At 59.4% G+C, this 24,920-nt stretch overlaps 1 protein-coding gene across 7 annotated transcripts in view; it reads left to right on the forward strand.

The window, feature by feature from the left end:
• The first annotated feature begins 376 nt into the window (after window positions 1-376).
• PHLDB1 (pleckstrin homology like domain family B member 1) overlaps window positions 377-24,920 on the forward strand; it is a 29,044-nt gene continuing 4,500 nt past the window's right edge. For 2 of the 7 annotated variants that reach the window (XM_077306821.1, XM_077306823.1), the window contains exons 1-14: window positions 378-624; window positions 2,683-2,823; window positions 3,128-3,251; window positions 3,468-3,638; window positions 10,690-10,815; window positions 11,236-12,554; window positions 18,522-18,764; window positions 18,847-18,987; window positions 19,148-19,285; window positions 20,484-20,612; window positions 21,280-21,435; window positions 21,533-21,643; window positions 21,763-21,852; window positions 24,332-24,415. In XM_077306821.1, the coding sequence (XP_077162936.1) occupies window positions 2,764-2,823; window positions 3,128-3,251; window positions 3,468-3,638; window positions 10,690-10,815; window positions 11,236-12,554; window positions 18,522-18,764; window positions 18,847-18,987; window positions 19,148-19,285; window positions 20,484-20,612; window positions 21,280-21,435; window positions 21,533-21,643; window positions 21,763-21,852; window positions 24,332-24,415 (2,892 nt within the window). In that variant the 5' untranslated portion in view covers window positions 378-624; window positions 2,683-2,763. Of the gene's footprint in view, window positions 625-1,526; window positions 1,760-2,682; window positions 2,824-3,127; window positions 3,252-3,467; window positions 3,639-6,343; window positions 6,715-6,862; window positions 7,248-10,689; window positions 10,816-11,235; window positions 12,555-18,521; window positions 18,765-18,846; window positions 18,988-19,147; window positions 19,286-20,483; window positions 20,613-21,279; window positions 21,436-21,532; window positions 21,644-21,762; window positions 21,853-24,331; window positions 24,416-24,920 lie in introns of those variants that run through there. The other 5 variants (XM_077306822.1, XM_077306824.1, XM_077306827.1 and 2 more) reach the window with 5 other exon arrangements.

A 24,920-nucleotide genomic window follows, 5' to 3' on the forward strand; every position in this document is an offset into this window, starting at 1 on the left:
GGCCTCTTGTCCCTTAATGATGGGAGCAAAGCAGGAGAACCCCTCCCCCCACCGCCCCCTTAAGGATTTGGGCTCCTGGGGAGTTCAGGCTGGATTGGGGGCCCAACCTGCAGAGGTTTCTCCAAGGGACTCTACTAGTCTCCCTCCTGCGGACTGAGCGGTGTAGGACATGAAAGCGATCGGCCGTTTGGACCAAAGAGGCAGAGGCTGCGGGGGGGGGGGGGGATGCTCGCCTGGGAAGCTGCTCGCGGGGGGAGGGGGGAGGACGGCAACGCGGTTGAGGGGCGCGAAGCTCTTGCCGGTCCCCGCCCTGCTTCCAGCGGCCGGCAGGGGGCGGTGGTCGGGCCAGGGGGGCTTCCAGCCCGAGCAGGTCACGCGCCGCGCTCCCCGTCCCCCCTCCTCCTCCTCCTCCCCCCTTTCCCCCCCCCCGCCCGAGGGGGCGGCACCGGAGCCAGGGCGCCCCGGCTGGCCGGCGGGCGCTCGGACGTGGCACATTCCAGGCATCCTTGGCATTCCGGTGGCGCCGGCGAGCGGACCGGCCTCGGCAGCGGGGCTCACGGAGGGGCCGCGCCCCGGATTGCTCCGGCCGCTCGGAGGGCGGCTCCTGGGCCCGGCGCCTGCCAGGTAACGGGAGGGCCCGGGGCGGAGGGGCGCCGCGGCTGCTGGACCAGGAGGCCCGGCTCGCTCGTCGGGCGGCGGGAGGGGGGGTGGACGGAGCGCGCGCGCTCTCGGGCAGCCCGGCGGGCGGCGGGGAGGGACGGGGCGGGATGGGATGGGATGGGAGGCTGTCTGGCGCGGAGGCTGGGGGGCACCTTCGGCCCTTCCCCCCTTGTGGTTCGGCCAGGACGGAGGAAGGGCGGCCCCCGCTCGGCCTGCAGCCGCTCAACGTCGAGCTCTGCTGGGGCCCCGCTCCGTCCCCCCATCTGCGGCCCTGGGGGAGTTCTCAGGAGTTCCCCTCCTGGCCAGAGGCAGACGCGGGGAGATGCTCTGGGCAGTGGCCGACTGACTTCCCACGTGGCAAAGGCTCCTGCCTAGCACTTCAGCCGCTGCCTTTGGGCGTGAGGACAGCTGAGGGAGAAGCATGAGAGGGATGGGGGGGGGGAGAGATTGGCTCTTTTGTCTGCAAAGGGAGGGCCATGTTGGCGTGCAGTCCTCTGGGTCAGCCTGGGCATTGCCTCCTCCTGGGGCCTGGACAGCCTGCTTGCTCTCAGCGCGCCTGGGGCAGGCTGGGCTTCCCCCCAACTCACCATTTTGCTCCATGCCAGGGGAGCCCTGCTGGAGCGGCTGGGCTGGGTTGCTTCAGAGGGGCCTGCAAGGGAGCAGGAGGGGGTCCCTCCTCCCCCTGGCTTCCTATGCTCCTGCCAGTTCCTGGATCCTGTTCTGGACCCCCTTGGGCTCAGCAGCCTCTGGCTTCTTGGAAGGGGGCTGAGGAGGAGGAGACGGATCCCTCCGGAGTCGCAAGAGCCCAGCTCTGAGTGGCATTGCTCCGCTCGGCTCACTTTGTCCCTTCTCCTCATTCTCCCCAGGAGGGCTCTTGGCAGGCTTGGTGGGCTGCCTCCCACCTCCACCTTTCCCAGGCTGTGTGGGGAGGGCCAGGCCCAGAAGGGTAAAGGGCAGAGGATCACAGCCAGGCCTGAGATGCTTCAACACCCCACCCCTCTTCGGCATCTTCTGCTTTGGTTTGTGCCACGTGGGCAGGAAAGGAAACGGAGAGTTCCAGGGAGAGCAGAGCTGTAGCCCCCTGCTCCTTTTGCATTAGGTAGGCAGAGGGCAGGTCGGTTTGTGTGGGAGTGTTTTGACAGTGGGTGATTTTCTCTTGGGGTCTTTTGGCGCATCATAAGCCTCTTTGACTCTGCAAAGCTGAGAAAAGCCAGTTAAAAGTGCCCAAAGAAGTAAATTCAGCCAAGCAAAGGCTTGGGGGGGGGGGTGGCCTGGCCCTGCATCCTTGGAGCAGGGCCGGACCCTGTGGCCTGAGCTGCCCGGCCTCACCCAGTAGTCACACAAGGGCCGCATTCTCTGTCAGCCCCAAGAAGAGAGAAGAAAAGCTCTTTGTCCAGCTACCCAAACAGAAGCTGCTTGTCTGGGCTTACAGCCTGCTCCAGAAGTGATGGGCCTTGGGGGGGGGGCAGCAACAGGCCCGCCCCCACAAGCTCTTTTGCCTGCATTCCCAGAGAGCCAGTTGCTGGACAAACAGGCCTGTTGCAGCATGCTGCAAGGGGCTGGGGTTGAAGGGTTTCAGCGTCCATGAGGGGGGGCATCTCCCTGCTCTGCCAGCCGCCTTGGGGTCCAGCCTACAGGTGTCCTGCTTCTGAAGGGGTGCTAGGGTTATAAGCTTTGCATGCCCTGGGGAGAGTGGGAGGGGCAGGCTGAAATGTGTCCGGGTGTCCTTCAGACCGGAGGTATGCTGCTGCTGCTGTCAAAGACGGGGATGGGATTCCTGGAGCCTCGAGCAGCAGAGCGGTTTCCAGTCCCCAGTTCCTGATAGAGTCTTCTGCTGGGGCTGCAGCTGGCGATGGGGCAAGGGAGAAGTGGGCCTCTGCTCTGAAGAGTTTCCCTGTGGCTTGGCTCAGCAGTGGGAACCTGAGCCAGCCACAGCTGCCGAGGGCAGACCCCGGTGCTGCTCTGAGAAGGTGCTCCGCTGGCCTCTGCTGGATTTCTTCTTCTTTATTGCCACTTCTCCAGGATTCTGCCTAAAGCGGCGGCAGACCGCAGAAAACAAGCAAGAAAGAGGGATTTTATTTGCCTTGGAGGAGATCTGTGGCCATGGAGACCTGTAGTCGCAGTCGGGTCACTCCAGCCTGCCGAGCACAGATGCCAATCCAAGTGAGTGGGACCAGGGGAAAGCTGGTCAGAGCCTAGGAAGGGGACAGGCCTTTGCTGCAACTGAAGATGAGCAGACTTGAACTCAGGTTTTGGGGCCACACCCTAGGCCTCGGAGGCCTTCCCTCCCCAGTTCCGCCAATTGCCCCATCTGAGGGAATGACCAGAAATCGTAAGGGGTTAAGTGGCTTACTGTGTGATCCTATTAGGCCAGGGACAGGCCCTGGCCCCTCCTACCTCAGTGGCCCCAGAGCCTGCCTGGTCCTTGCCTGCCTGCGATGACTTTTCCTCTCTGACTTTCCTCCAGGGCAAGATTGTGGACCTCACTGAGGCTGGGAAGGGCTTGAAAGTGCAGACCGAGAAGCCCCACCTGGTCAGTCTGGGCAGTGGACGCCTCAGCACAGCCATCACCTTGCTACCTCTGGAAGAAGGTATGTGGGGAGACACCAAGGGACACTGAGGGACAGCCTGCCCTGGGCAGAGACAGTCTGCCGGAGCCCTCCCAGCTACACCACTCGGTGCTCCAGTGCCCCTAGGCTCCATCCTCATTGGTGTGTTGGGAGGGGGCAAGCTCTGCCCACCCCATATTGGCAAAGCAGCAGGAGGCAACCACCACCTCTGGAATCACCTGCCATGTCTTGTTGCAGGCAGGACGGTATTGGGCTCAGCTGCTGGGGACATTGTCCTACACGGGGCTGGCGTGGCCCCCCAGCACTGCTTCATTGAGAACATGCACGGGACTCTCATGCTGCACCCCTGTGGCAACCCTTGTGCCATCGATGGCCTGGCAGTGACTGGCCCCACACGCCTCTCCCAAGGTAAGGAGATGCCCACATGGGGGCCCATGGCATGGACAGGGCACGCCCACCTTCCCATCCTCCCTTGGCCCCAAGCATGCTGGGGCCTCAGCGTGTCCAGTGCAGTGTGTCTGTGCCTTGCTGCTGAGGGTCATGGACCCCAGGCCAGCTCTTGACCACTCGCACACTCTGGCTGGCTGGCTGGTTGTCCAGCTCACTCACCCTGGGTCCTGGGATCACAGGCAGGCCATGGCCTAGTGCCTCTGCCGGGAAAGGCCAGGCCAGCTGGGTGGTGCCTGGTTCTCCTTTGCCTCCTCCTAGGTCTCACACAAAGGCCCAGGCTGGGCTGAGCATCCCTCCAGTTTGGCAGTGCCAGGAGGGCAAAGGAGCAGACTGTTCCGACCTTGCCCATTCCATCCTGGCCAGGCAAACAGGCCAATTCTGAGCCGGAGGTGGACCCCTTCCTCCAAACTGCACCCCAGTTCAACTTTGTGCCTCCATGGAGGTGAGGGAGGCTATCATGGGCTGGCTTAGCCACCACAGGGACACCTGGGGGGGGGGCTGCAGGTATCATGGGCCTCCTCAGCAGACGTCAGCGGTGCTTCCTGAGAGCAGCAGCCAGGTGCCTATGCCTCCCCACCGCCTATAGAGAGAGGAAGTCGGTAGAAGCAGCTGGCTGGTGGGACCTGGCCCCCTGATGTGGGCTGAGGCTTCCTGGGGGAGCTCAACCTCCTTTCCAGACCCCCCCCCAGCATCCCAGCTCAGCCTGCAGAAGAGCAGCCTAAGAAAGGACAGGGGCTGGGTGCTCTCAGAGGCAGCCATGCCACTGTGGAAACACCTGGCATATGTGTGGCTTGCTTTGGCCTTCTAAAGGAGGGAGGCTCCAATGGCAGAATGGAAGAACCAAGCTGTAGGGGAGGGAAGGAGCCCCTCCCACCATCTGACCTTGGGCCTTGTGCTGGACAAAGCAAAGGGCTTCCCCTCCCTCACCCCGCTTGGCTAGCCTCAGCATCTGCCAGGCCCAGCAGGCATCTCCCAGGCCCAGCAGGCCAGGGTCCCTGGCTACCCTTATTCTGTGTCTGGAGACAGCCCTGTGGCACAGCTGCTGTCTTTCTCCTGGATTCCTCACCTGCCAGCAGGACCCTGATCCCAGTGGTGGTCACAGGCGGAAGCTGCTGGCCTCTGAAAGTGGCCAGCTGGGACCTGTGCTGCCTTTCTTGATTGCCCTGACCGGCTTGGCTTGTGTGCCAAAGGCAGGTAGCCCCATGCCCTCCTCCCTGGTGGCTGTGCCTCAATGCGTGCTGGTGCTCATGTACAGAGAGTGCTGAGCCTGAGGTCTTGCAAAGCGCGTCCCCCAAAGAGGCAGCTCTGGCCCGAAGGGAAGTGGAGGTTCCTGCCAGCAGGCACTCTTGTGGGCGGCCAGGTCTGTGATGGCAAGCATGAGTCAGTCTTGGCAGGCTTCATTCCTCGTGGGGGCCGCAGACAGAGCGGGGGTGACCTTAGCTGGGCTTAGCCTTGCTCGGGGACCCAAGGGTTTGCTGAAGCAGTCTCAGGACTCTGGAAATCTCAGGGCAGGAGTGAGACCGCCAGCTTTTGTACCCCAGGGGGATCTTTGCAGCTTCTGGGGCTGGAGCTCGGGGAAGGCCATCAGCCAGAGAGCACGGATGTAGCTGGTGTTTCTGGGGCTGGCAGAGGGCTCCTGGGGCGGAAGAAAGGATGGCGTTTCTGTTTCCCAACTCTCAGCCTGAGGCTCCGTGTGTGGAGGGTTTGGCTGGCAGGTGGGCGAGGGTGTGGATGGCTATTGAGAAGGGGTGCGGGTGGGGACCAAATGATGGCGTCCACCAGGAAGGCAGGCAAGGACATAGGAGCATACATTCGTGGCCTGGCCCAGCATGGCTAACTGACTATATCCCCTGAAGAGCGCTTCGCTCTGCCAGCGCAAATAGCCCGAGAGACAACCAGGGCCAGGGCCTTGCCAGCTCCCAGAAGAGCTGCAGTTCTGAAGAGGGAGCTTAGGTTGGGGCCCATGAGTGAGTGGAATACCATCCACAGGTCTGTGAGTGGAATACCATCCACAGCTCTGTGACTCCCCCCCCCCCCCGTTGAGCTGAGAAGGGAGCAAACAGCTGCTGTTAGTGGGATAACATGAATGGTTTTAAATGCTCTTAAACAGCTTTATGATTACCGCACATTTTATATGTTGTAAGCTGCCTGGAGATGGCTAGAAATCGAATAAAGAAAGGGAAAATATTTGTACTCCTAGAAACCAAATAGTAACAAATATCACTATACATAACAGAAGAGATGCAATGTGATTACAAAATAAGCACTCCATTTGAGATTGATTGAGAAACAGTATTTATACAGCATGCTGTATTTTTAATATTCTAATAATTGCCCTAAAGTGGCAGCTAAATATTTTCAGCTAGTCAAACAGTCAGGAAAAAAGACATCAGAGACTCATTATAAACAAATCCTCCAAATAAATACATAAAAGTAGAGTGAAATTGTCTTTTCGTAGATGAAACGTTATTGTTTCATTGTTTTGTTTCTTTCCCCCTCAGGCTGGCCTTTCCTTTCGGCCATCTAGTTTCATTGAGCTTTTCAAAGAACTCCTCTGGCCAGGGCCGCCCTAAAACACCCAGCCAGCCTTCAGGGTGGGACCATGCGGAGCCAAACCAATAGGAGTGCAGCACCCTCGCGATCCCCCCACCCGCTTGCTCGGTTCCTGGCCAGCGTGGGGAGGGTGGGGGTCTGTCCCTGGCCCTGCTTATGGCCGGGCCGGGCCAGGCCGGGCCGCGTTGTCGGCCGCGCTGCGGTATGACCCCGAGACCACAGGCCTCTCCCTCTTTCTTGCAAGAAGCAAAGCCTCGCCCGCTGGCCGTCAAGGAAGGAAAGGGGCTGCCCTCGGGCCAGGAGGTCCGGCCCCACATCGCCTACACAGCTTCGCCTGCTCCTGGCACAGCCACTGGGGTGGGAGCACCCACGCGGGAAAGTGCTGCGCGCCGACTCCCCGGGTCACGGGCACAGCCTGCCCCCTCGACGGGACGGGACGGGACGGGATAGGGCGGCGGCGCTTAGGACTTCGCCCCGGAAGGTTGGCCCCAAATCGGGCGGCGGGGGGGGGGGGGGAGCGCCGCGTCACGGAGCAAGCAGCAGAGCCCACCCCGGCTCGGCTGCGAGGGCTCTTGGGTTGGGCGACCTTTCGCGGGCGGGGGGCGTTTTTCTCTCGGCCGCCGCCGCGCCCCTGAGCCCCGACGTGGCCTTCGGGGGGGGGGCGGGCGGCGAGAGCATTCCCCCCGCTGCCGCTGCTGCTGCCGCCGCTATTCTTAGGCAGCGTCCAGCGGGCCGCGCGGGCTCCCCCTTCGCCCGGCCGGCAGGGAGGCGGCAGGAAGGGAGGCCGCCCCTCTGTCCCTCCGCGGGGGCCATCCGGGGCGGGGGCGGGGCCGGCGCAGGGCGTCGTGGCGGTGCGGGCAGCTTCCTTGGCCCGGCGGTGGTGCCGGGACCAGGCCGGGCGGGGAAAAGGGCGACTGCTGAGGGCTCCGCGCTCCGATTCCTCCGGGCGCGCCCTTCCCGACGGACGGACGGACGCCTGGGCTGGGCTGGGCTGGCCTCGCCTCCCCGCGGCAGGTGAGCGCGGTCGGAGGCGAGGGCGTCTGGCTCGCCGACCCCACGCCAGTGGCCCTGCTGGAACCTTGACACTCCCACCACAAAGGCCTGCCTTGCAGGGCTGTTGTCACCCCGGTCACGCATGCTCTTTCGAGGGAAAGCCCTTTTGCGAGCCGGGCAGAGTTTCCGCTCGTGTTCCCAGGGACCGCGCCTCATCCCCACCCCCGCGCGCCCCGGCGTCATGGAAATCATGGCGTTGGAGCAGTGCGGTCATGTCCATCTGGCAAAAGGACTTTCCAGTTGCAAGGGTGGGTGGGAGGTCAGGAAAACAGCCCCGGTAGGCCGGCCCTGCATTGATGGCCCCTCCCGCCCGAGCCCCCAAGTCGGGAGCAAAGAGGTTGGGGAAAGATCGCGCCGGAGCAGGGACAGCAAGGGGGCGACATACGGGGCTGATCCCATAGCCGTGTCAGTTTCCGACTGGGGGGGGGCGAAGACGGGGTGGAGTAAGAGGCCGGGGAGGGTCCTATTTAGTGCCTTGGGTGAAAGGAGGGGAGCTTGGCAGCCTTCTTATCAGTCTCCCCAGACCAGCTGTTCCCTAGGGGAAGACCCCCCTCCCCACCAGAGTGGATGTGGGCAGCTGATATCTATGTACTGATTGCTGGCATCAGTGTCCATCCTGCCATCCTCAGCCCCGCTGGCCCCTTCAGGTCACAGCCTGGTCAAGGCCGGAGACAGAGGGAGGCCCATCGAGCCCAGTTCTCGCTTCTCCTCACGCAGCCCGTGTGTCAAAGGGAAGCACTCAGGAGGGCATCACTGCTTGGGCACTGGCTGGCGGGGCAGCGTTGTTGGGGTCCCCTCTGACTGCATCGCTTATTGTGGGTGTGGATGCCATCCTGCTGGCTTTGCACGTTGTCACTGAATGGGACAGACCAGGAACGAAACAAGTCAGTCCACTGGGTAGTGGGGGGTGGGGGGGAACTCTCTTCTGCCAGGGCAGCCCAGGGACTGCACCCCCCACTTGCTCTGCTGCTGGTATCTTCTGTGGCCAGCCCTCTTCCTCTTCCCTCCACGGCTACTTCTGTGGACGGGCAGGTGTGTGTGGTCCCCCCCCCCCCCCGCTAGAGCTGCTGCAAGGGCAACACTTTACCTGAATGTGCTGCCCCTCTACTTCACTGCTCGTCCTTCAGCTCCCATGCTTTGATTCATAGAATCCTAGAGTTGGAAGGGACCTCCTGGGTCATCTAGTCCAACCCCCTGCACTATGCAGGACGCTCACAACTCTGCAGCTGTGCCGACTACCAGCTGTATTCCAGACATGGCTCAACCATAGGTTTTGCCAGGGGCATTCTGCTGTTGGCAATTGTTTTTCTTTCCCTCTCATGCCTCAGCCTGGAGCTTGCCTCTTCAGTGCTGCTGAAGGTCCTCTGCCCCTGGAGTGAGGCCAGGCCCTGAAGGCCTTGAGAGACGCAGAGCGAGGTGGCTGGATTTGCAATGGCAGAAGTGTGAAAAGGGACCCGCAGCCAAGGCATGGGCATGGTGGGCCAGAGCCCTGCTCCTTCCAGCCACCAGGAAGAGCCGGGTGGGACAGGGAGTAGGATCTGCTTGAGTAGGGCTGTGTATGGCCAGGCAGCAGCTTGAGGGGTGCGCCGTGGCTTTTTTCTTGTCTCCAAGATGGTCAGGAGGTGGCTTACGGTTCAGACATTGCAACTCACTTCTGCTGGGCAACTCGCTTTACACCTGTCTGGGGTGGGAAGGGGCCATGGATCACTCCCGTGGGAACCACACAGCCAGTGTGAGCTGTGCATTAGGCTGCTCATGGCTGGAGAATAGGGGGGCCTGTTCTCCCCACACCCTTTAACCCCCATGCTTTATTATGCAACTAGCAGCTTAAGCCTGTTGTAGCAGGAAATACAACGGGCGTTAGCATGGTGTGATCGTGGAGTGTATTGCATAGAAGTCCTGGGTTGGGAGGGAGGGAAGGAAGGGAAAGGGAAAGGGAAAGGGAAAGGGAAAGGGAAAGGGAAAGGGAAAGGGAAAGGGAAAGGGAAAGGGAAAGGGAAAGGGAAAGGGAAAGGGAAAGGGAAAGGGAAGGTAGGTGCAATGAAAGGGGATGGGGCAGGGGGGAGCGAGGGGGGTGAAGGGTCTGCTCGGTGGGTGAGTGGGGGCGAGTTGTGAGGGGGGGCTGCGGGGGAAGAGTTTGGGGTAGAGATGGGTGGATGGGTGTTTGGGGGGAGCGACGGCGGAGTGCGGGAGCAGCGCTGGGCAGAGAGAGACACAGAAGGGCGAGAGAGAGAGAGAAAGGTGGGAAGGTAGGAAGCCGCAAGGAAAGAGGACGGGGCAGGGGGGAAAGGAGGGGGGAAGGTGAAGGGTCCGCTGGGTAGGAGAGTTGTGAGGGGGGGCTGTGGGGGAAGAGTTTGGGATAGAGTTTGGGGTGGACGGCTCGGTGTTTGGGGGGAAGTGGTGGCAGAGCGCGGGTGTGGGGCAGAGAGAGACAGAAGGGAGAAAGAGAGAGAAAGGAAGATAGGAAGCCGAAAGGAAAGAGGATGGGGAAGGAGGGGGCAGGAGAAGGGTCCACTAGGCGGGTGAGGAGGGGGCAGGTGAAGGGTCCACTGGGCCTTTCCCCTCCACCCCCCGCCCTGCCAACCCTGCATCTTTGGGGCGGGCAAAGGAGCAGGGCTGCAGCGGGCCTGCCCCTTTCGTCAGCGCAAAGCCTCCCCCCCCCGGCCCCCTGCCGCCCTACTTGGAGGGCTGGCCCAGCCAGCTACCTACCCGGCGTATCGGTGGGCAGGCTCGTAATGGCGGCAGTGGGCCGAAGGGGGGCAGGGTTGGGGGGGCAGCCCAGGAGGCGCTTTGCAGCTCCCAATTCATCCGTCCGGGGCCAAGGGGCCAATGGCTGCTGTTCCCATGCCGGACTGAGCCCCCCCCCCCAATCCCTTCCACTTTTATTTATACCACTCCCGTGTAAAGATCATGGGATGGCGCTGCAGCCCAGCTGTACAGCTCTGGTGCCAGCCCAGACATGCCCTCCCAGGTCCCTGCTCTAGCAAGCGGGAGACCTCAGATGGGGAGGGGGGGCAGGCAACTTTGAGGTCTGATCTGCCTCAGGCACAGATGGGGTCAGGTGCAGAGCAGAGGAGGGGTGCGCCCTGCTGAAGAGCTGCGGCAGGAGCTGGCTTGTCTGCCAGGCAGAGGTCTCAGAGCGTGGCCCCCTCAAGCACGGAAGTCTGTCCGAGCCCAGCCTCAGGCCACGGACAGGTCGGTGCTGTCGCTGTGCGCAGCTGCATCAGGCTGAGGCGATGATGCTCTTGGGGTGTGTGGAGGTGAACTTGGGGGGGATGCAAAGCTCACACACGTGACAGCTGCTGTCATCGGGGCACCACATTGGGGCACCACATTTGGGGGCACCCCCCAACAATGACAGGGTTTTGCGAGTCTCCTATGAGCCCTGCCCATCTTCCCTCAGGGTGCATGATCTGCCTGGGCCAGTCGACCTTCCTTCGCTTCAACCATCCTGCTGAGGCCAAGTGGATGAAGAGCCTGGGGCCCCGGCCAGGGCCAAGCCCTGCAGCCCAGCAAGGACGTGTGCCAGGTAAAACACTTGCCGGAGACTTCAGGCTGAGCGGGGTTGGCAGGGGCGGGCAGACTGTGCTGCAGCTGGGCCCAGTGCTGCGACCGTGCCCTTCAGACTCGCAACATGCGCTGTGCAGAGAGGGGATGCTCTCTGGTCCAGGTCAGGGGACTGAGCTGGTGGACCAGGTTTTCTTTAATCCCCTCGGCCTGCCTTTATTGATGCATCTGGTGCCTCGGTTTGAGTTCAGCTTCCTTTTGGCCCTCCTGGAAGGAGTCCTGCAACAGCACCAAGTGCTCAGAGAGGCCTCTTGACTTGTGCCAGGCCAAGGGTGTTTCCAAGGAGCAAGAGAGCTGTGGCTAGAATGAGGGAGGGAGGCATAAGTCCCCCAAACATGCACACGCTACCTCCATCCTGCCTGCCTGTCTCTCCTCTCCACAGAGGCCAAGGAGAAAGCCAAGGCTCCCCGTCACAACCCCAGTGCGCTGGTCAGCTCCATCGAACGAGACCTTCAGGACATCATGGACTCCCTGGTGCTAGATGAAGAGGGCATCTCTACAAGGCCACTGGCCGGCAGGACTCTTTCCCCAGATGCATCCTTCCTGAACGGCCGGGGGGCACGGTCCCTGCTCTCCCCGCCCCAGAGTCCCAGCGCCATGTCTGTGGGTTCCAGTTATGAAAATACCTCCCCGCCGTTTTCGCCCCTCTCTTCTCCTGCAAGCAACAGCAGTGGGACAAGTCAGTCCCCCCTTGGCCAGGATCCAAGCCCTGCAACCCCACCTGTGGTGCCTGTCCGCTCTTCCAGTTACAACCACACAATGTTCACGTCCCACAGTGGGCCTGGCCCAGAATCTCCCAGCAGCATCAATTCGTGGAGTCCAACACGAGGGAGAGGGAGTCCAAGAGTGGTGCGCAGAATCATGCACGAAGCTCCCCTGAGTCCCACGCCCTGTCAGAGGACTCAGCCTTTGGGGGAGAATACCTGCCATGGCCAACACATTTCTCCTCCACCTGGGCTGCCCGTCCCCCGGAGCGAGAGTGCGCCAGGTGGCCCTCGGACCCTGCTGCCCAACAATGCACGCTTGGCCTCAAACCTCCAGTCTGCATGTGTGCCACTGTCCAAAGCTGGAATCCTGCAGGAAAGGCCCCCCAGCCCCTTCCGGGAGTTCCAAGACACCCCTGCCAGCCCCTCCCATCAAGGTCCTGGGAAGCGGTCCCAGCCCACGGAAACAGCAGGAGGCATGCAGAGCTACCAGGCGGGCCGGATGCAGCAGCCTCTTGACAGTCCGAGGTTGAGCCGGCGGTCCCTGGAGAGTATGCGGGACCTCCCCCCCCTCAGCCCAGCCCTGTCCCGTCGAGGAGCATCATCAGTTGCTCCCTCAAGCCCCTCGCCACAGGCCAGGGGGCCCGAAAGCTCCTGCACCTGGAGGAAGGACCATTCGGACAGCCTCTTGGCGACGTCTTTCTCCTGCCTGCGCAGCCGCAGCCCTTCGCCCACTCTGCTTGCTGGGGAGCGCCAGCCCAGCTGCAGAGGGGGGCTGAGCCCTGCCTACAGTCTGGGGTGTCTGACACTGCCCACTTCCTCCCCGTATCAGAGCCCCCGGGCCCGTCGCAAGATGTCAGGGGACTTGCTGCTACCAGCCCCCATGCGGGAGCGCAAGCAGAGCATCTCAGAGCTGAGCGGCAAAGAGGGCGACCTACTGCAGTACCACTGGCGACAACGGCAGGAGCGGCTGCGTGAGCAAGAGACGGAGCGCCTTGTGAGTGGGGCAGTGGGGCAGCATGGGTGCCCGTTTCCTTGGGGGCAGGGGTACGGTGCCTTGGCCAGAACGACCTGGGGAGGGGGGGAGAGGTGCCTGAAGGCTGCGCTGAAACTTGAAAAGTGAGCAGGGGGTGGGGGAGGGGCTTCCTGAGCAGGACTAAAGTGCCAGAGGAAGGTTTTATTGGGGCCTCCTCCCAGCATAATTTTCCCAATAGAAATCCCACTCCCCCTGCTGTCTATACTGGTAGGACTCAAGGTGCTTGTCTGGGTCCTTTGTTTGAGCTACTTGTCTGTGGGGGCATTTTTTTCCCTGGAAAATAGCTTGAGGGCAAGGTGGGGCAATGGCCCCTTCATTACCTGGGACCCTTGGATGAAATGGTTGAGGTCGCCTCACCCCACCCTGGTTGCTGCTTTTTATGGTTTAAAAATGTATCTTGAAAGCCTGTCACAGATTTCTCACGAGGAGATCTGTGTGGGTATGTACAAGAGACAAACACTAACAAAGGAGGTCATAGCCTTGACTCTCCATTATACAGGAGCATTAGCCTCATTATATTCAAACATTAACAAGGACGGACTCATTGCCACTGATGAAAGCCAGACTGAAAACGGAAAACAAATGAATCTTGAGACCGTTTTGGCAGAGTCAAAGTCTAAATAAATAAGAGACTTTTTATCTTCTTATACTCAAGAGACAAACACTGGCACATCCCTTCCTGCCCACCCACTCACCATCTGCCTAAGTTCATAAAATCAGCATTTCTGTCAAATGACTATCTAGCCTCTGCTTAAAACCTTCAACAGAAGGAGAACCCACCACCTCCCGAGGAAGCCTGTTCCACTGAAAAAATGCTCTGTCAGGAACTTTAGCCAAGAATTCTTTTGAATTAATTTCAACCCATTGGTTCTGGTCCGACCCAAGGCTCGAGAAGTGAGCTAAACTGAATAAAAAGAAGTTCAATAGGGACAAATATAAAGTTCTGCTTAAAGTTCAAATATAAAGGTAGGAAAAACCAAATACACCAATATAAGATGGGGGAGACTTGCCTTGGCAGTAGCATGTGCAAAAAGGATCTAGGAGTCTTAGTACATCTTAGTACATTGAACATGAGTCAACAGTGTGACTCAGTGGCTAAAAAGGCAAATGGGATTTTGGGCTGTATCAAACTGAGTATCATGTACAGATCACGGGAGGTGATGGTACCGCTTTACTCTGCTCTGGTTCGGCCTCACTTGGAGTCCTGTGTTCCGTTTTGATCATCCCAATTGAAGAGGGATGTTGACAAACTAGAACATGTCCAGAGGAGGGCAACAAAGATGGTGAGGGGTTTGGAGACCAAGACATATGATGAAAGGTTGGGGGAGCTTGGTCTGTTTAGCCTGGAGAGGAGACGACTGAGAGGGGATCTGATAACCATCTTCAAGTATTTAAAAGGATGCCTTATAGAGGATGGAGCAGAATTGTTCTCTCTTGCCCCAGAGGGACAGACCAGAACAAATGGGATGAAATTAATTCAACAGAAATTCCACCTAAACATCCGGAAGAAGTTCCTGACAGTTACAGCAGTTTCTCAGTGGAACAGGCTTCCTCGGGAGGTGGTGGGATCTCCATCTTTGGAAATTTTTAAACAGAGGCTAGATAGCCATCTGACGGAGAGGCTGATTCTGTGAAGGCAAAGGGGTGGCAGGTTACAGTAGATGAGTGATAGGGATGTGAGTGTCCTGCATAGTGCAGGGGGTTGGACTAGATGACTCCTGAGGTCCCTTCCAACTCTTTTATTCTATGATTCTATGACCCTCTGGGGCAACAGAAAACAACTCTGCTCCATCTTCTATATGACAGCCACTCAAGTATTTGAAGATGGTTATCATATCACCTCTTAGTTGTTTTATCTCCAGGCTAAACAGACCAAGCTCCCCCAAACTTTCTTCATACAACTTGGTCTCCAAACCCCGCGCAATCCTCATAGCCCTCCTCTGGACACGCTCCAGTCTCTCTACATCACTCTTCAGTTGCAGTGCCCAAAACTGAACACAGGACTCCAAGTGAGGTCTAACCAGAATGGAGTAAAGCAGTAACAACATCTCATGTGATCTGGACACTGTACCTCTGTCAGGATTGACAGACTTGGAGACACACTTCTGAATAAAAGCAAGTGTTTAATTCCAAGCTGCTCACACCATGACGTTTGAAGTCGATTCTGAACACTAGGTGTCCAGATTCCAGTTCTACAAATTCATTCTCCCGCCCAAATGCAATTACATTCTCAGAGCAAATAGCCCCCACCAGCAGATGTCCGTTCTAGGCGTTGGGCCAAGAGTGATAACGAGCCCATCTCCGACCTTGGCTACTGAGAGTAACTACTTCATCACCAAGATAAAACAGTCCAGCAGAAGCGTTACAAAAAAGACAGAAAGCTACAGAGCACGGTTTCAGGGTTACAGACAATGTGAACTATGGTTACACAGACACAAGATGGATTCACTTTTGACAACCTGTGAACATCAATAATGGCAGCAATCATGTGATTCTGACAACTTCTTTTAATACACCCCAAAATCCTGTTTGCCTTTTTAGCTACTGAGCCCCACTGCTGATTCATGTTCAGTGTCTAATCTATTAAGACCCCCAGATCCTTTTCACATTTACTACTGCCAAGATGAGTCTCACCCATCCTATTTTGAATGCATATGATTTTTCCTGCCTAAATGAACTTTACATTTATTACCACTGAAATTCATTTTATTAATTTTAGCCCAGTTTTCCAGCCTGTCAAGATCATCATGTATCCTGATTCTGTCTTCTGGTGTGTTTGCCAGTTTGGTGTAGTGGTTAGGAGTGCGGACTTCTAATCTGGCGTGCTGGGTTCGATTCTGCACTCCCCCACAGGCAGCCAGCTGGGGGACCTTGGGTTTGCCACGCCATGCCACTGATAAAGCTGTCCTGACTGAGCAGCGATATTAGGGCTCTCTCAGCCTCACCCACCTCACAGGGTGTGTGTTGTGGGAAGAAGAAAGGGAAGGCGACTGTAAGCCGCTTTGATACTCCTTCGGGTAGAGAAAAGCGGCATATAAGAACCAACTCTTCTTCTTCTTCTTGCTGCCCTTCCCAGTTTAGTAGTCTAATAATTTAATAAGCACCCCCTCTATTCCGTCTTCCAAATAATTTATGAATATGTGGGACAACACAGGTCCCAGGACAGATCCTTGAGGCAATCCACTCATCATTCCTCTCCAAGAAGATGACAAACCATTTATAAGCACTCTTTGGGTGTGATCTGTCAACCAGTTCTTGATCCACCTAATAGGATCCATTCCGCATTTTACCAACTTGTCAATAAGAATATAATGCAGAACCTTATAAAAGCCTGACTGAAACAAGGTACCCTGTGTGTCCAGAGCATTCCCCTGATCTAGCAAGGGAGTAAGTTTCTCAAAAAAAGAGATAAGGTTAGTCTGACATGATTTTTGCAAAAGCCATGCTGACTCTTAGTAATTACAGCCATCTGCTTTCACTGCTCAAGGGCCGACTGATGGTTTGTTCTAAAAAGTTGCCAGCTATAGACGTCAAGCTGGTGGGTTGGTATTTACCCAGATCCTCTTTTTTCCTCTGGCAAGTAACCCCTGAAAAATGGTCCAGGCTTTGAAGCAACCCTGCAGTGATGTCAACTGGCCATGCTGCTGTACCCACCAGACCCAAAGCTACGAAAGCCTTAGCCCACCTCCCACCCTCCCCAAAGGGCACTGCGTCCCCTGGAGGTCCCTGGGCCAAAGGAAGCACGTCTGGCCTCCACCAGGGCCAGGATCTTTTCTGTCCTGGCCCCCACTTAGTGGAATGAGCTCCTGGAGGGGATCTGGGCCCTGCCGGAACACAGATGGAGCTCTTCCACCAAGCGTTTGGTTGGGACCGGTGGTCCTGTAGCATTCCTGGGCCACCCCCAGTGAATGAAATTGCATGGCTGCACCGAGATTCTTGTAGTCCCAATTTTATGATACGCTTTATTAATGTTAGATTGTGTTTAATGAACTCCTGTTGTTCATGGCCCTGAGCTGCTAGGGAAGGCGGTCTATAAGCCAAGAATAATAGCCAAGTCAAGAGGGCACCCCCAAGCAGTCCTGGCCAGCAAAGCCTGGTTTGGCCACTTTGGGAGTGGGTGGGTCGATCTGCCCAAATAAGGAAAAAACCACCCCAGGTTAATTTGGGGAAAAAAATTAAATATATATTTTTAAACTTCCCCCCCAATTAGCGTAACCCTGGTTAGGAAATACTGCCCTTGTCTGACCCCATGGAAGAAAAGAGGAAGACCTCAGTGGGGTGAGCTGGTGGGTGGTGGCCCCCTGCCCTGCACTCACGGGCCTTGATTCTTCCTCCAGGGCCGCTGACCCTTGTGCTCTCGTCTCCTCCACATGAGCCTATGGGCTGCAGGATTCCACCAGACATCCTGTTCTTGCTTCCCTTGGAACTGTTCGCTCTTGGAAGACCTTTGGCCATTTTGAGTGTGGGCCCCCCTCCTATCTGAGGACCCAGTTCCCTTCTTTCTCAGGGCCCCAGGCCCCAGCATGCCTCCCAGTTAGCATTTGCCTCACATCTGGCTGTGGGCCACCATGCACCACTGTGCAGGCCTCCCCCCCCCCCGCCTGTCTCTCCAGCAGCTGGGCCCTGGCTCAGGTTCTCCACTTACTTATGCAGCAGCTGGGGGGCTGGGCTGGGCTGGGCTGCAAGGGGGCGGGTTGAGGTTTGGGCCATACCCTGCAATTAGCTTCTAGCTCCCCCTGAGTCACATGCGGAGTTGGGGGGTGGGGTGGGACTGTGTTGTTCCAGCAAAGAAGCAGAGGTGTTCCATTCCTCACTTCAAGCTGCAGCCTGGAGGGGAGGGGAGGGGCGACCTTGAGAGTCAGTCTGGCTTGGGCTGTAAGTATTGTTGGGAGGGGAGCCTCCTGCTTGTCCCTCTGGCACTGAAGCAGCCCCATGTGCATGCGCTTGAGGGGCCTGGGCTCGAGACTGCTGCTGCTGCGTGCTAGTGGGGGAAGGACACCTGGATCCAGGCAGCTGGGCTGCTTCATCCCCCAAAACCTCAAGGGCACGCCTGATCTCGTGGGCTGGAGGTGGATGTTCTGTTTTTTTTTGGGGGGAAGCAGATGAGTTTTGGAGGGGCTGGCCACCTCCATAGCCTCCCCACTAGCCCCAAGGGGTCTCTGTTCTGTAGATTTTGATGGGGGGCTGCAGGAAAGCCTTACAGAAAACTTGGCTGGTTTTGGGTGGTGGGAGTGGGACTGTGCTCTCCTAGGGCTTCTGGTCCCCTTCCCTGCCAGCTGCCAAAGGCCACAGAATGCCTGCTTTTGACCTCAGTCGGCCACTTCAACGTGGACTGCCTGGTGCTTGCTTCCTGAGGCCCAGCTGCCATGCTCTCACCTTCACAGCTGGCAGAGAGGGAGGAGTGGGCTTCCAAAGGTCATGCCCACCCCCAGTGCCTGCTCCCCTCATCTTCCCTTAGCTGACTTCACCACCCGCACCCCGCAGGTCCTATGCTGGCTTTGAGAAAAGAAAGGAGGTGCAAGGACCTGACGGAAGGCCCACTGGCAGGGGGCGGAATGGGGCAAAGGGCTACGGAGGAAGGCAGGATAACCCCCCCCCTTGGGGTAGCCATGGCAGCGGGTGACGTCCCACGGTGGATGAGGGCCCTTCTGTGAGATGCCTGGTGGGCTGGACTCTGGATTCCATTGACGGTGCCTCTGGGCCAGGTTTCTGCAGGGCAAATTCTGGAGCCTCTCTTGTGCTGAGCTTTAAATTTGTTTCCCCCCTCTGCTAGGAAAGGGCCCGAGATCTGCGTTTGGGGAGCCAGGAGAGTGGTGAGGGGGCCGTTTGGCCAGGGGAAACAACAAGGAACAAGCCAGTTGGGCGCTGGGGGCCCATGGGCGTGGACTCTCTGGCCTGCAGAGCATGATGCCAGGCCCTTCCCTGCAGGAGCGTCAGCGGCTGGAGACCATCCTGAGCCTGTGCGCAGAGTACACCCGCAGCGATGGCTGTCCGGGCCCTGAGCAGCAGGCCTTTCCTGGAGCTGCCGGCGGGGGCCCTCTGGGGGACAGGAGGCCCTCCAAGGACTCCACTGGCCGTGGTGGTTCTGCGGAGCATCCGCTGGACCCCCGGCACTCAGAGGAGGACCCCCTGAAGGAGGAAAGCAGCAGCACGGAGAGCGCTGGCCAGGAGGTGAGGGGAATCCATCTTGGCGGGGGGGGGGGGGCTCTCACTTCAGGGAGGACACTTTGCTGAGTTGCTTGGGTCTCAACAGCACGAGGAGGTGCTGAATAGCCCTGCTGGCCGGGAGGCCACGCTCCTGGAGGAGGCACGCGCCCGGCTGCTCACCAACATCAGCCACCTCAAGAGCCGCGCCCAGGACCTGGAGCAGCAGCTTCGAGAGACAGCTCGGGAGGTGAGGCAGGATTCTCCCACTCTTGCAGCTCCTGCCGGGTACCAAATTCCCAAGATGGCTGGTCGCCCTCCTCGCCCTCCCTCCTCTTGCCTCCCTCCTGAAGGTGCTGGGAGGCGGGGGTCTGAAGGCTGCAGAGTGACACTCCTGTGGCTCCCTCCAGGTGGAGATGGAACGGGCCCTTTTGCAGGGGGAGCGCGAGGCGGAGAGGATCCAGCTGCAGCAAGAGCAGAAGATGATGCAGCAGCTGCAGGAACGGCTGTTGGGACTGGACCACTCCATCCTTCGGGACCGGGATGAGGTAATGGGAGGCAGGGCCCTTCCCCTCGGTGGGTCTCACCCTCTCCTGGTGGGGTACTTGCCCCCCCCCAGAAAGGGGCACCCATGTGCTAGAGAAGTCTCATCAGGCTGGGCCCTGGTGGCAGGTGTCTCACGCAGCCTTCCTGCTGGGCTTGTGCGTGGAGGCCCTGAGCCGGGAATGCTGGCCAGCGGGGAGTCTCCTTGGGGCCAGGGTGCTTCTGGTGACAGGCCGTAGCTCAGTTGGGGGAGCGGCTCTCTCCTTTCAGCTGTGGGGCCCGAGGCCTTCTGCCAGCTGGACTGAGGCAGAGGTGCAGGTGCTGGGTCTGGCTGCCGCTACCGGAGGCCCGGCCTGCTCTTCCTTCCCCAGACCCTGGGCCACCCTTGCCAGAGAAGGACCTGTGCAGGATCCAGCCGTGTTTCTCACCTGCATTTGCTCTCTGGAAGACTCGGAGGGGCCAGCCTTCCCCGCCTCTCTCAACCTTTGCTCACGCAGGAGCCTGAAGGAAGCACACGCCCCCTCCACCCCCCCCACCCCCGCACTGACATTAACGCCCGAGCCGCACTAACCAGGGAGCGCTCACCACCTTGGGTCTCTCCCCCCCTCTCTGTCTGTCTTTGCTTCGGCATCTTCATTTGGAGGGGGCCCACCCTGGCTGGGCGAGGGCAGGCTTGTAGCTCAGGCCCTCCTTGTGCCTGGGGCTCTCCGCTGCTACTAACTTGCTCTCTCACCCGGCCCCTGAGCGCACAGCCCTTGGGAGCCCTTGGGGGTGCCACGGAGCACTAACCCACAGGGCCAGATCCTAGTTCTGCGTCTCCAGCACTGCTGCACGGGCTCGGGGGAGGGGGGGCTGTGCTGGGAGGGATGCAAGCGGGGCTGGGGCTGGGGCTGGGGCTGGGGCAGGGGCAGGGGCAGGCAAGGAGGCCCTCTGTGCAGGCCTCACCGAGGAGCTGGACTCGTAGTGGAGCCACAGCAGTGGGACGTCTGCAAGGCAGCAGAAGGGCTGGGCAGGGGTGACCACAGGCTTTGAGACGCAGGACCCAGGACCCCGCCCTGCCACGTAACTTCTGGGCACGCAGAGCCCCTCGCTCACCCCTGGCTTTGCATGCCGCACTCTTGAGAAGAGTGTTTTCTCTCTCCCCCCCCCCCTCCCTCTCCCCCCTTTCTCTCTCCCGTGTGTGTTGTTTTCTCCCGGATTCAGGAGAGGGCAAAGGTTGATGCGGAAAGGAAGGCACTGGAGAGACTGCAGGCCCTCTGCTCCGAGCTCCAGCAGCAGCTCCACAGCTGCCCTGAGTCAATGCGGGAGCAGTTGCAGGACCAGCTGCACCGGGTCAGTGCTCCCTCCCTTCCCCCCTCACCACCTGTCTGCCAGCATCCGGGCCCAGTCATGGTGCCCAGAAGCTGGGGTGGTAAGCCTGGCAGCTCGGCCAGTGTGCCAGGGTGCTCTCGCTCCTGCCTGCCTGCCCTCTGCCCCCTTGGCTACACTCTCGTGGCTAGGCAGGAGGGGTGGGGGGCAGGTATCAGGAGGCACCGGGCTCTGCTCTGGTCCGCACTTGGGAGCCTGCAAAGGGCTGAGCCTGGAGCCATTCCAGTGCTGGTCCTGCATGCCTCCCCCTCTCTTGCTCCAGCCATTTCTGCCTTGATACAGGCGTCTCCCGGCACCACCTCGGTTGTTGTTTCCCCAGCCTTTGGCCAAAGGCCTCTGGCTGCCAGAGTTATGCTGACGGTCTTCAAGCAGTGGCTGGACACATTTTTCTCATGGATGCTTTAGGCTGATCCTGACTAGATGGCCTCTGGGTCCCCTTCCGGCTCTGGGATTCTACGGACTTCATGCAACCGCAGAAGAGCAGCTAGAAGGGCTCCGGACCTCAGGCAGGCTGGTTCTGGAACCTGCTAGTGGTCAGGAAGGGCCACTTGGCTGCTCAGAAAGACCCCTGGAAGCACAGGTCCTGCTTTGTTCTGAAGAGGGTCACCCCCCTCCCCTGTCTCTGCTGCAGGAGGCTGAGGCGCTGGAGACGGAGGCCAAGGTGTTTGAGGACCTGGAGTTCCAACAGCTGGAGAAGGAGAGCCGCCTGGAGGAGGAGCGGGAGGGCCTCTCCCAGCAGCTGATCCACAGCCAAGCAGAGAGCCACTGCACCATGGCCCGGAGGAAGGTGGGCTGCTAGCCCACCCACTGGGGATACCCAGAAAGCCCGCCCCCCAAGTCTCCCCCCAGCTTACCTCCCCTCCCCTTTCTGCCTTCCCCTGCAGGAGCGCATGGCAGCCCTGGAGAGCCAAGCCAATCAGATCCGGCTGCAGGCGGCTCAGGAGGCGGAGCGGGTGGGCAAGGAGAAGGCGGCAACTCTGCAGTTGCTGCAGCAGGTGAGGCCCCTCCCGAGGGCGAGGGCAGGGCAGCGGGGGATTTCAGGGGCTTTGCGATTGCAGAGAGGGATCCAAGAGCCAGCCCGCGCTCACCACCTTCCCGTTTCTCCTCATGCCAGGAAAAGGATGCACTTCTTTCGCTCGAGAGACGCTACCGGGAAATCACAGGGGGCTCTGGCTTCCCCAAGGCCTCTGCTGCCCTTCGAGAGGTAACGCCTCCCTCCCCCCCTGTGAGGCAGCACGCCTGCAACACCTGGAGTGTCTCCCCAGAGGCTCCGCTGCGATCCTCCCAAAAGGGCAGACACTTGTCCCGTGTTTACCCTGACCACCTCCAAATACTCAGAGCAGAGATCGGGGCCTTGAACAGGCCAGGCAGATCTTTCTACAACCTCTAGAAGAGCCCCAGGCTCGCAGCAGAATCTGCACTCTAAAAACAGAGCGAAACACTTGGGGTTAACCCTCCTCCCAAAGGCAAAGCAGTGCCTACACACTCTGTGGTCATTGTGTAGCTGGCTTGGCAACCACAACCGCTTTGCCATTACCACACTGAGTTTACACCAGGAAAAGCAAAGCGGAAGGGGCGGGGGAGGGGGCTGCCTAAGGTTCCGGTGGGTTCCGGGCTTTTCTACTGGCCCTGGAGGAGGGGGGATTCCTCAGGGCCAGCAGCGATCCCTGGACCGCCTGCCTCCACGCAGTCCGTGCCACACACCAAGCTTCAACGGCAGCTGCCAGAGGGCACAGTGCCACTCCACCTGCCTGGGCCCAGCAGTGCACACCACCCAGCTCACCTGATTGACTGGCTGAAGCATGAGATTGGTAGTTTAGCCAGATTTTTCCATGGGGAGGGAAGGAGGGGAAAGCCGAGAGCCCATGCGACTGGAGTGCCAGATTTGGGCCTCGGAGCCCACGCAGGGTCCCAATCCTCCCTCTGCCCTAGAAGCTTGCCAGACAGCCGAGGGGCAGTCACCGCCTCAGCCTCCTCTACCCGTCAGGGCTGCGGAGAAGGAGGAGAGGGAAGGAGGGCAGCTGCTTTGGGAAGAAGGGGGGGCAGGTGGAAAGGGGTGGGTGGGTGGGGAAATGACAGGAAGCAGGGCAATGGGACAGGAAATGGGGTGGGAAAGGGGACACAGAGGGAAAGTTAGTGACTATGGCGGGTTCCCACTTGTGAGGCCATAAAGGTTTTGCAGGCAGGTATAAAACAAGTTCAGGGGCAGGCAGGAGGTGCAGGGTGCCACCTGCAAATGACAGTCTGGAGAACACAGCCTCTGCAGCATGTTTCCACCCACCCAGCCAGCCCCGGCCACGGTGGTCTGTTCTGAATGGAGGCTCCCTCTCTGGGTGTCAGGAATGAAGCCGGGGCCTCCTGGCGGCACTCTCCACAGAGCCCCGATTAGGAACTTGGCTGTGAGGAGCTTATTCCCCCCCATGTAGGATCAGCCGGGTCCACGTGTTCTTAGCCTGCCACCCTAGGGGCATCTGCCTGTGGGTAAGACCCCCAGCCCCCCTCACTCAGAGCCTTTGGTGGAGGAGGTGGCTATAAATTGGAAGAAAGAACAACATTTCCTCAGACATCTTCCCCAGGCTGAAAGTCTTGGATGACTAAGGAGAAACTTGGCATGGCACAGGTTAAACAATGAGGCAGAAGGCAGAGACAAGGGGACCCAGAAGGATTTCCCACCTCACCTGAAACTCAAACTCCACTTTACATAGAGAGTGATTGACAGGTGGAATTCCCTGCCAGAGCAGGTCATGATGGCCACAGGAATAAACAGCTTCCAAAAGGGACTGGAAAGATTCGTGGAGGGCAAGCTTATCAGTGGCTAGCAGCCATGCTGACTGAGGGGAACCTCCATGTGCTGGAAGGGCCAAAGCAAGCTCAGGCCTCTTTGTTCTCGAGGAAATTGCTGGGGCTACGTCTGTTCCATCCCCACCCCACCCCACCCCGCCACCCAGCCTCCCACTTAAGTTGCAGTTTTCTTTGGACCTTATATCCAACTGAGGCGCCTTCTGTACCCCCCCCCCCATTACCATATCTGAAAGGAGGTCTCCCCCATGCCTGCCTCCCCCTCGCAGCTTCCCCTCCAAACAGGAGCCCTTCTCTCTGAGCTGGCAGAGGGGTGCCCCTGGCAAGTCTCTCCTGCAAAGCCCCCACCTCCACCCAGCCCTGCCCTGCCCGAGGTAACCCATGGCACATGCTCCCTTTGCAGATTTCAGGCCCCATAGCAGAGCTGCAGGATGCTGGTGTGGGGGGTTCCTCATTCCCGAACTCTGCCTTCCTTGTGTTCCTTCCCTTCTGGCTCTGTTACTCTGCTGCCCCCAGGTTGTGTGTCTCCTGCCTGCAGCCTCCTCTCTGCCCCCTCCAATGCCTGTGCCCTCTTCCTTAGGAAGGCCCCATAGTCCATGTTGGGCTGGGGCTGTGGGGCCCCGGGCTTCAGCCTCAAGAGGGTGCTGGGTCTGTTGCGCTGCCTGCTTTGTCACCCAGGCCTGGAAAGGGGGCAGGGAGCATTTTGTGGCTGGTGTCTTTGGGCCAAGGGTGCTTGGCTGGCTTAGAAGCAGACCCCCTTCCCCTTCCTAAAGTCCACTGTGCTCTAAAGCCAAGTGAGGTAACTCTTCACCTGCCAAGGTGCCCCTGGTCACTGGATGCTCCTCCCCCACTCAGCTCTACATTCCCCCCACACACACCTGCAGGTCTTTCGCCCCAAGACAGATTCCAGCTCCAGTGGTGTGACGTGGCGAAGAAGCGGCAGCTCGTCCTCCTCCTCCTCCTCGCAGGTCAGTGCTGGAGGGACAGCCCTGCCCCTGAGCAATGGCCAGGCAGCCACCGCAGAAGGGTGCAGCTGCCTGCCTGGGCCTGGGCTTCTGTTTGCAGAATGGAAGGTGGGTTCTCACTTGGGCAAGTTGGGGCGGCCCTGGGAGTCTGCCCACCATTTCCAGCTGGCTTTTTCTTCACTCTTGTTCTCTTAGCTTCCCTCCCCACCCCTCTGCCGCTGGCACCTGAAGGCTGCCTGGTGGGTGGCAGACTGGGCCCCACTGTGTGCAGCCAGACTCCTCCCGCCATGCCCCTCTGATGCCGGGGCCTCCTCTGGTGTGGGGCCCCCTGTAGCCGCCGGGAAGTCCAGCCCCGTGGGCCAAGTCCCGCTGTCGGTCAGCTTGGGAAGGTCCTGGGCACCTGGTTCCCCCCTCCCCCTCCCCCTCCCCCTCCCGCCAGTCGGGCCGGCTTCTTCTTTGCAGCCAGAGCAACTGCCCAGCATTGTTTTCTTTTGGCTTCCATGGCCGG

Source organism: Paroedura picta, chromosome 12 (assembly GCF_049243985.1).
Source record: "Paroedura picta isolate Pp20150507F chromosome 12, Ppicta_v3.0, whole genome shotgun sequence".
Taxonomy (NCBI): Eukaryota; Metazoa; Chordata; class Lepidosauria; order Squamata; family Gekkonidae; genus Paroedura; species Paroedura picta.